The sequence below is a fragment of the Blastomyces gilchristii genome, assembly GCF_000003855.2.
Source record: "Blastomyces gilchristii SLH14081 genomic scaffold supercont1.5, whole genome shotgun sequence".
Taxonomy (NCBI): Eukaryota; Fungi; Ascomycota; class Eurotiomycetes; order Onygenales; family Ajellomycetaceae; genus Blastomyces; species Blastomyces gilchristii.
In genome coordinates this window covers 2790690-2802118 of record NW_003101678.1, presented here as the reverse complement: position 1 = coordinate 2802118, position 11429 = coordinate 2790690, and the positions used below count along the sequence as shown (strand labels likewise).

Genomic DNA, 11429 nt, shown 5'->3' with positions numbered 1-11429 from the left:
CACCTTTGTGTCCCTACTTCTATGATATTCACATGAGAGGAGTTTTTGGAATATAGATCGAGATGGAACGGTGGTTATAAATGAGTTAGATTGTCTGCAAAGGTAGACTCAAAGATGGACAAAATGTATTGGATTAAAAGCAATAGAGCTAATATATGTAAAGCTGTGCCTTTCTCGCACTCCTGGATGTCCTTAGCACAGCGGAAATCAAGGCCTGGAATTCAGGTATACTCCGTGCAATGTATGTATGTACTCTGTTCTGGGATTGGAAACTAGCTCAAACCGCGTAAACCTAACCGACCTGACCCTCGATTAGGTAATATCTCGCCTTGGCATTGACCAACAGCAAAAAGTTCAATCTTCGTGAATAGTGCTGACAAAGTAAAATACTCCGCGAGCCGAAGTCAATAGGAAATAGAAAAGAAAAAGTGAAAATGAGAAGAAGAGCGTGAGCGGAGCTGATTGGTTGCGGGCTTCTTCTTCCTCTCATGCGATCAACGGGCTGCCTGAAGTTCGTTGGCTGATAGTTCCTGCGCACTCATGCGGCTGACAGGTCGCCGATCGATCAACATCTCGACCCGTTGCATTCCTCTCGTGATTTAGGTTGAATTGCTAACAGTCTGTGTTCGTTTGACGATGCTCTCTCATAAGGGGACGAGGCTTTTTGGCGTGGTCGCCTTCTTTGCCATCTTCCTTTTGATCCTGTCCAGCACGCCCTCAACCCAGCTGCGGGAAGTAAAGGAGAAGGCGGGCGCCTACGTCGAGAAAGTCCCAAGACCAAGCCTCCCAAATATACCGAAATTCCCGAAGCTTCCAAGTCTTCCAGACCTTCCAGACCTCAATAACCTCCGTTTATCCTTCAGTCCTCCTACCCACAAGCCTCCAGAACAGACGAACAGCACCAGCGGGGAGTCGAAGTGGTTCAGTGACTGGAAATGGCTGAATCCATTTTCATCTCTCGTAACTTTGGACGAAAACCGCTCTGTCCTCCCGCCATTGACCTCTAGGCGGCCAGTATTCACTTACTACAATACCAAGAGCAGGAAGCAGAAAGGTGAAGCTGAGGCGGATAGACAGCTACTTCTGACCTGGCGCCGCGCGTGGTGGGCGAAAGGATTTCATCCTATCGTGCTGGGACCGTCGGAGGCAATGAACAACCCTAGATATCAAGCGGTCAAGGCGAAGGAGTTGGGTCCGGAACTTGAGGAAGATTTTATGAAATGGCTCGCATGGGGGAGTATTGATACCGGTATTCTTGTGGATTGGAGATGTTTCCCCATGGCCGAATACGATGACAGCTTATTTGCCTCTCTTCGAAGAGGAACTGCTCCGGAGTACATTACTCGATTAGAGAATTTGGGCACGTGCCTATTTTCAGGCGAACGGGGTCGTGTAAACGATGCTATAGAAGCTGCGCTGGAAAGGAAAAATTTGAAGGATGCGACTGATATGATTGATGTGGTGCCGGATACGCTCTTCAGGGTCGAGAAGTCGACCAGCCTTGCTTACTATGAGCCTGGCCTTGTTGCCCGTCGGTACTCCCCCATTTCGGAGAAGATCAATGAGAACCCGGCGGTTGGCAAACTTGCTTTGGTCGATCTAATCAACCTACACCTACAAACCACATTCCAAAATACATTCGACTCGGGAATCTCAGTCATGAAGCCGTTTCCTGAAATAACATCGGTTCTCGTGAACCCGGCTGTCAAGCTGGCCGGCTTGCTTACTCAGTGCGCACCCTCCATAATCCAAGTGACTTGTCCACCCAATAATCTGGCGTGTACCCCTTGCGCAAAAAATGCATTAAAAATATTGCAACCTAGCGGCTACATTAACAACTCCGCAGTCTATACCATCGGCGTCCTCCCTCATCCCTATACATTGCTAAGTCTACATAGGGGCTCCGATAATATCACTGTCTCTTACATCCGTCGCGAGACTGACCGTGACACGTGGCTCATAGAGGCTACGAAAATGCTTCTTGGTACAAGCGTTGACGGCTACTCCCGTGTGGTTCCGTTCAAAAGCATCGTTGCAGGGCGTCATGGAATTTCCCGAAGCCTGTGGTTTACTGTGGAGTCATTCCCCGCCAACTCCAAGGAAAGCACGCTACCATCAGAAACCATTGATGATCTAGACTGGCATTTCGGCTTTCGTATCCCGCGGGAGACACCGCGTGAAAAAGACAGCCCGCAGAAAACTCTCATGGAGGATTTCCCCGGGGGTGATGAGATAAAGATCAAGACGGAGTTTGATTTGATTGGGAAAGCAAGACGGGTTTTGAAGAGCTCTAAGAAAGAGGACAAAATGATTAGGAGTGTTTCGGAGGCGTGGAACCTGGCGGACACGGAGGTTTGGCGGTTTGTCCGCGCTTTTAGGTATGTATTGTATTGACTCCGCCATCTTCACCCCCTATGTTCAGCCCTAGGTTTCATATATATATATATATATTTGTTCATCTTCTCTGCATACTTATTAATTTTCGTTTACAGAGCTAGAAGCGTCGTCGAGAGGAAAAAGTGGGAGGAGGAAGAGAAGTGGTTTGCGGGATCATAGCCGAAAGAAATATCTACGTATGCGACACATTTACCAACGATCTACTTCCTATTATATATATTCCTCTTTCGACAATAATGTGTATTTGTTTTGACTTTATATTTATCTCTTGTATTTATATATGCTTGGTTTCTTCGTCTTGGGCCTTGGGCCCCCTTCCCGACGATGTATATTCAAATTTTTTGTACTTAATATAGAATTTTGGATAGAATTCAAGCCTATGCGATGAGCGCGAGCTTGTGGCTCCAGGAATGGCAAGCAGGTTTATGTCTATTTCCCTTTCGTTTATATTAGCTGGCGGTCTGCCGCCGGCCGGCCGGCTTTCGGCTCTTTGAGACGCTTTTCCGCTAGCTACCCGATCCTCTTTGCTTTTTCTTTCTTCTTTTCCTCATCTTTCCATTGCTAGCTTGATTGCAGGCTGTTGGCTGACACCATTCTCTGCTTTGGTTAACCCTGATCAGTTGGGGGAAGGTTGGGTTCGTAATTTTTTACCCGCCGCTAACATCGAAAGAGCAAAGGTAAATTCTTTTCTCTCCTCCCACTCCCCCTGCAATGTTGACGTGACGTCATTTTAGTCTTTCCATCTGCGGGTAATCACGTGGCCCGGAGCCGGCCTTCAGCAGCCGCTATGTTCATTTCCCCGGACTGTGGCGATCCCCGCCTGGGTAAGTTAAGTTACCTGGCGCAGGTTAGTCGGCTGGCGGCTTGTCTTATTAAGAGCAGCACTGCACTGTAATTATCGAGTCCCACTTACGCGGGGTAACTTCTGCGGGGGAATGTAGAAGAATTTTCAAACACAATATGTAGAATATTTGCAAAAATACTGCTTACTTGTTTTTCTGAATAACTACTGAAATGAAGTAGTCTGTGAGGGTTTTATTTGCATTGTTCATTTTTCATTTTTCATGATTCTGAATACATTGCAGCATCTGATTCATAATATTGATCAGTCTGCTCATTTCTAAAAGTGCATGAGTATGAGTCTAACTGAGTATCTAATCTGTAAACAAACATAAACACTATTGAATTTTCTGAGACATCTACAAAGAGTTCAATTACAGTCACTGTCTCTCAGCTAGAGTCTTATAAAAAAAATTTAACTACTTACTATATTGCTAACAAACACTCAAATTGAGCATTATATCCTCATGTGTGGCGGGCTGCGCCCGATCAATCATATAGACTATTCCGTTACACTCCACAGATTTCAATCACTTCATTCTCAAATGCATACACTCCGATTCTCAGCCATTCTTGATCGCCGATCCTCGGCCGCTATGAACGCGCATATATTCTCCCGCCCTGAAGCTCCACTGCATACACCATCACATACGCGTATAAATATCCATCTCAATCACTGATTCTCACACTTTCTCTTTCTTTTCTTCTCTAATGTTTTTATCTTTGTTATATAAGATCTATCAATATTATACTGATCTATTCAGTGTAGGCCTCTTACACTATAAAAACATTCATCATCTTCTTATTAGAAAATAATTATTCATGCATTATCTTCTTATCAGAAACAATTATTCATCAAGAGATATCTGAACATATAATAATATGTAAGAAATAGAGAAACAGTTAAGTAGACACTGAGTTCTCAGATAGAAGCTGCTTATCAATTATTCTGACCTCATAATAAGATTCTATAAAGAGAATATCAGTGAAAGACTTAAGAGTTCTGATACTCAGATATATGAGATATTCATATAATTATACTTCTTTAAATTTCACAGATATTACATATTTAATAAACAATATAATCATGTCTAACAATAATATAGAAGAACTCTTAAACATAAGTATAGACACAGTACTACAGTGACTCTAAGTAATGTTAAAACTACAATAATAATAAATAGCTGATATATATGTAACTCAATAACATCAATATAAAGAGATTCAATGACTAACTCATATAATTTTAATATCTACAGAATCAAATACAAAAGTACTGAAAGAATACTTAGATACTCTTATATATTTCAATACTTTCAATCTCACTCTCTACTCATTATAAAGAATGAAAATGCTTATGAAACTGAGTATAGATAAAGATATCATCAGTTTATTAATCAATTAAGATTAATATATTAATGAATGATTAAAAGATCATATGAAACAGAAGTTCTATTCATGAATAAAAGTATATAAATCAGTGTTATGAATATCTGATAATATTATGAAATATCTTGATATTCTGTTCTAAGACACTGTTATATAATAGAAAGTATTAAATTAATTATAGAGTATCTGACAGAGAAACATTTCTCTTATAACATTTATCTCTGACTTCAATATCAAGATTCTAGAAGTAGATAATCAATCTTGAAAGAATTAAATGAAGATTAGTATACTTAAGAAGATATTAACTTTCAAACTCTTATAAGTTCTTATAAGTATAGATAAAGATCAGACTTATAAAGACTTCTACACATAGCTCTGAACAATGAATAACTGTCTTACTAAGCTTAAGAATATATAGAACAGTAATAGAAGATGTTATATCTCAGTAACTTATACACTCATACTGAGAAATAATAATGATACAGATGCTATGAATTAAGTAGACTTAAATATCTATATATAAGCAAGAATCTCTGCTATCTGAACAGACTTCTGAGTCTCTGAAATCACTTCTGAAGAAGTCACTAATTAATATCAATATAAAGTGTACATCAACTGTAACTGATCAGAATACATTACTTTCAACTATTAATCAATCTATATATCTTCATACTTAAGAGAAAGATCAGCATCTTCTCATTTAAAGAATAAATCAGCATCTGTTCATATTAATCACATTATATTAGAGAAAGATTTAGAAGATAACTATGAAAATATCTCAGTGAAATAGAAAAAAGATTAGCTTCTATTCAAATTTATAAACAGAAGCTTGAAGAGATCAGATAATAATAATTTAAAAAGAAAATAATAATGAATGTGATTCTTATATCTACTATGATTGATAATATATATAATATAAAAACTATGATAGACAGCAGTCTATATTACTATATAATAATAAAATCTTCAGTTGTAAGATATTATAATCTTCAGTGTATTTCTTTATTAAAATCTCAACTTCTCACAGAATTTAATAATTCAAAAGATATTTATACTCATTATATAATGAAGCTGACTATAGATGTGAGAGAATATCAATATAAAGATATCTATGTATATAAAGTTAATAATCTTAATTATAATCTTATATTAGAACTTATCTGACTATCTGAACAAGACATCTTATTAAATACTTAAAACAGAAGCTTGATATTCTCTAATAATAATAGAATTCATGAAGATAACATTTATAAAACTATTAATCTGATACAGATCTCTATTAATATCTATAAAATACTTAGAAAAAGAAGTTGCTGAAAGAATCACTGATAGTAAAACTATATATCAATCTATTTCATTAGTCTGACTGATATTAAAAAGACTCTAGAAAAATTATCTTATATTATAATAATAGATTCTTATATGAAACTCTCTTAATAATATCATAAATATCTAGATATCTTTTAATAAAATAATATTATAAACATATCTCTCTTATAAGATTTCAGAGTGAATCACAGTATCAAGTTAGAGAAAAAGAATAATAAGAATTTCAAACTGTTATAAGACTCTCTTTATAATATATTCTGAGATGAACTTCTTCTTCTTTGAAAGACACTCAATAATTTATTGAATAAAGAATTTATATATATTAGCAACTCTTCTGTTGCAGCCTCTATTCTCTTTATAAAGAAATCAGATAAAGAACTCTGATTCTGTGTAAACTATCAAGATTTGAACAGATTGATAAAGAAAGATCAATATCTCTTATCTCTTATCAATGAAATTCTAGCACAGATCAGATGAGCTCAATGATTTATAAAACTAGATATTATTACTATATTTTATAAGATTTGTATCACTGAAGAAGATAAATGACTTACAGTATTTTAAACATATTATAGTCTCTTTAAATAAATAGTCACACTTTTTAAACTGACTAACACTCTCAGTATATTTCAGAAGTATATTAACTGAGTACTCTGAGATTTTCTTAATAAGTTTATATCTGCTTATTTAGATAATATTCTCATCTTCACTAATGAATTCAGAAAAGAATATCAAGAGTATGTATAAAAGATATTACAACAGCTATAAGAAGCAGAACTACTGATAGATATTAATAAGTATAATTTTAAAGTTAAGAGTATTAAGTATCTGAGTTTTATTATAGAAGCTGATAAGAGAATTTGAATAAATTCTGAGAAAGTCTCTATTATTCTTGAATAAGAAGCTTTATATACTGTGAAAAATATATAAAGCTTCATCAGATTTGCTAACTTCTATTAATAATTTATATAAAACTTCTCAGATATTATGAGATCACTTATAAATCTCACTAAGAAAGACTTAGTATTTTAATAATCAGTGAATGCTGAAGCTGTATTTATATAGATAAAGAAGATATTCATTAATACTTCTCTACTGATAATATTTAATTCTGATTGTAAGATAGTTATTAAAGCTGATTTCTCTGACTATATAATAGAAGAAGTAATATTATAATATAATAATAAAAGTGTTCTATAATTATATATCTTTATATCTAAGAAACTGAGTCTTACTGAATACAATTATAAGATCTATAATAAGAAACTTCTTATAATTATACACTGTTTAGAAGAATAAGACTCTGAACTTTAAAGTATCTCTGAATTTAAGATAGTCATAGATTATAAGAATCTCAAATACTTTATAACTATTTATAAACTCACTGAATAATAAATATAATAATCTGAGTTCTTAAGTTACTTTTATTTTATAATATACTATTATTCTGATAGTCAGAACTCAATGATAGATACTCTCTTATAATAAGAGCAAGATATATTATCTGATATAACAGATACTCACTGAATGAACTGAGAGTATCAGCTCTTAAATCTGAAGATACTAGTTAATTAAGATAAAACAGTTTATAACACTATACATACTTCTTTAGTTAAAACTATCATTGATATCTTCACTTTCTTTATACTAAATAAACTGTGATATACAGCAGCTCAGATGAATGAACTTCTTCAGACTTTTATTAAAACAGTATATTAAAAAGTACTCTGATTTCTCTCAGAACTATATATAAGAACTGATATCTCAGAATATTTAATTAATAATAATAATACTCTATAATTCTGTGAATAATACTGAGTCTCTCACTCTGAATTCTTACACACTCAGATAATGCAAGAGATGTATAATTTGTATATAGCTAATTATTCAGGCTGTGAATAACTGTATAGAATAATCTCTCAAGAGTTCTACTAATCTAAGATATTAAACAGTATCAGATACTTTATCTGAAACTACAATCACTGTTCTTCTATTATCTTATAAAAGAACTGTAGAAAAGATTTATTATGTAAGAGGCCTACACTGAATAGATCAGTATAATATTAATAGATCTTATATAGACTGACCGTGTGACCGTGTCTGAGACCAGGACCAGATTTTTTGATAGTCTCATTATCAATTTGACTGATCTCATTACACGGTTTTAACATTAGATAGTAGTCTCATACTATCTCAGTGAGACTTACTGTCTACTCTTGTCACATTTTTCAAATGAGACCATGATTTCCACTTCTCAATTTAAATTATTTTTATTGCTTTAAATGACTTTAAATCTCATTTGAGCATTACCAAAAAGTGTTACTTTTTAAAAAATTAAAAATAGTCTAAAAAAAACCTTAAAATGTCTAAAAATAGTAACTTTATGCCAAGAATGAGACTAAATGAGACCAAATGAGACCACTTTCTCATTTTTTTCAAGTCATGATTCCATTTTAAGATCTGATATATAGTCACTTTACATGTTTTTTTAATAGCCAGTCCCAGCGGGATTCACGCCAAGAAATGTATGGAACCAGACCAAATGAGATCAAATGTGAAATTCATAGTCCCGGCGGCCAGTCTAGTCTTATATAACAAAGATAAAAACATTAGAGAAGAAAGAAAAGAGAAAGTGCAAGAATCAGTGATCAAGGTGAATATTTATACATGTATATGATAGTGTACGTGGTGAAGCTTCAGAGTGGGAGAATATACACGCATTTGTAGCAGCTGAGAATCAGTGATTGAGAATGACTGAGAATCAGAGTGTATGTGTTTGAGAATGAAGTGATTGAAATCTGTGAAGTGTAACAGAATAGTCTATATAATTAATTAGATGCAGCCTGTCATATTAGTCTTCTCTTTCAGAAGCAGTTCTCATTGATTAAGAGCTGCTGTTTCTAAACTGACCGTGTGACCGTGTCTGAGACCAGGATCAAACTTTACAGTTGTCATGTTGTCTAAAAGCATTACTTCTGATCATGATTTGTATTCATTACATTGATCTCAAATCACATTATTTTAAATATTAAAGATTTCAGATTCACTTTTCAAATAAAAATCTAGTCTCAGATAAAGAATATGTTTGAATTCTTAGTCACATTTTCATTCTGATCTCATTATTGAGAATGATATTAAATGAAATTATGAAATCATTTCTCACTTACATAATATCATAACATAGTACTCATTTGTTGAAAATTTAACAGAGAGTGTTATTAAATATTATTACTTTTCTAAACACAGATCATAATTTATATAATTTTAATTATGAAAAAAACATAAAATACAAAAAAAAATAAAAAACAAAAAACAAAATAAACACAAGAAAAAATCACAATAAAAAAAAAAAAATAAAAGAAAAAGAAAAAAATAAAAAATAAAAATAAAAAAAAATCAAGATCATAGAGCTGCAGTATCTCTAAAATACTCACTTCTCAGAGTCTTTACAATGTTCATTATTAACTGTGTATTTCTCATAGTGAGAGTAACATGACTGTGATGAGTTATTGTCTTAATATTATCTAACAAATAATCAGTATATATCTGTATAAATGTGAATAATTAGAAAACATACACTTAAAAAGTGTGATCAGGGTGAACTCTGCTGTCACTTGAATAACATTAAGAACAGAATGCTGAAATTGATGATTTCTTTCATCAATTTCACAGATAAGGTATGTGAAGATAATCTTGAGAAATATAAGATTCTCTGACTTCTGATAAAAACAGATCTCATGAAGAGACTCTATTTTCATGATATCAGAGACTGAGTGTTATTAAAAAGTATTACTTTCATGCAATGCATATGCACTTACTGCAGTGATTCACTCTCTGCACATGTGACTGAGAGTTGCAGCTTTCTCACACTACACAGCTCTCTCTGAGATGCTGTCATCAGTTTATAACTCATGTAGTCTCTCAGTTCAGCATACACTGCATATATACAGTCCTGCATACTGAGGCTGTGTTGATCATTATAGCCTGGCATGATACTCACTTTTCACAAGCCATGTTTTGTTTAAGAGAGGGGGAGAAAGACACAACTGTTGTTTTATTAAGAGAGAAATGAATAATTAGTATTATTGAATATAATTTAGTTCATCTGTATTTAAAATTTGATTAGTCTATACTCTTTAATTTGAGAGTTTCTATGAGTGTTTTAATAGTTTTCATACCAGCTTGAACTTAGTGATGAATTGAAGAAAAAGAGAAAAGAGAGAAGAAAGAAATGAGAATAACTTATCTTTATAATATGAAAATAGAGAATCACTGTAATCATTCTTTCTAGTAATAAAGATCTGTTTTCTGCATGTATCTCTGATATAGATTATATGATAAATGTATACAAAGAATATCAATAGTGTATGCATTAAATGAAGATAATGTTACTATGTAACACTGTAGCTGTTTCTGTACATCTCTGAAAGCTGTTAATAGTTTCTTTGTCTCTTTATATTTGATAAGTCAATAATATATTCTGATGCACTTCTCATTTTATCATCATCATTATTATTATTATTATTATCATCATTACTATCATCATCATTATCATTATTATTATCATTATTATTATCATCATTATCATTATTATCATTATTATTATTATCATTATATTATTACCTGTCTTCACTCTCTTCTCAACACTTATTAAAATCAATCATGTCATTCTTCTTCAAATATTCTGCGGTTCTGCAGATCATCAAGGCGCGTGAGTACTGTCACAGATTGAAGAGAGAGAAGAAGAAGATGTTCAAGCACAGAGAGACAGATTGCAAGGCATGTTATAATGCCTTGAAGAGACTTCATAAGAAAGTAGAATAATAATGATTTTAAGTAATACTTCTGATAGATTTAGACTGAACTAAGTATAGAAATAATATGAATAGCACTGCCTGTAAGAGATTGAAAAAGAAGACAGTGAAGAGTCTCATGCAGTAGTGATAAGATCAGAAGAAGTTCTGAGAATGATTTAAGACCAAGATGAAGAGAGAGAGAGAGAAGAAGAGTGTTACTGTAAATAAGTGATGATAGAAGAAGATTAAGAAGATATTGAAGTAGAAGACAAAGAAGTTAAAACTGATAAGTTTTTTATTAAGAGATAATAATTTTTGATAACACTTCTGTTCTCTAATTGATTAGTAGAAGCTGACAGAGAAGAGAATTGAGACCTTGTTCAGATCTTGAATGCACTTCATGATTCAGAATATTGAGAAGACAGCTCTGCTCTCTGAGCATGTCAATCTGCTTACTGCTGAGGTGGAACCTGAGACAGCAGATCAGAAAATGCAGGATTTTGAGGCACAGATTGACCTGGCTGAGAGGAAGCAGTGAGAACTCTTCTCTGAGAAGGCAGCAGAGAGAGATTTTGAGATGATTATCATCTCAGATGAGAAGAAGAAGAAGGAGAATAAGAATAAGAAGTGAATTATGAAGAATGATGAGAAGAATGAGAAAGAGAAGAAAGATAATAA

General features: G+C 33.5%; 1 protein-coding gene across 1 annotated transcript; it reads left to right on the top strand.

Moving 5' to 3' along the window:
* The first annotated feature begins 297 nt into the window (after nucleotides 1-297).
* BDBG_03500 (uncharacterized protein) lies at nucleotides 298-3713 on the top strand. The gene is made up of 3 exons (XM_002626290.2): nucleotides 298-2378; nucleotides 2493-3074; nucleotides 3132-3713. Exons 1-2 carry the CDS (start codon nucleotides 637-639, stop codon nucleotides 2554-2556), a joined length of 1806 nt encoding a protein of 601 aa, XP_002626336.1. The 5' UTR covers nucleotides 298-636; the 3' UTR covers nucleotides 2557-3074; nucleotides 3132-3713.
* Nucleotides 3714-11429: the final 7716 nt, after the last annotated feature.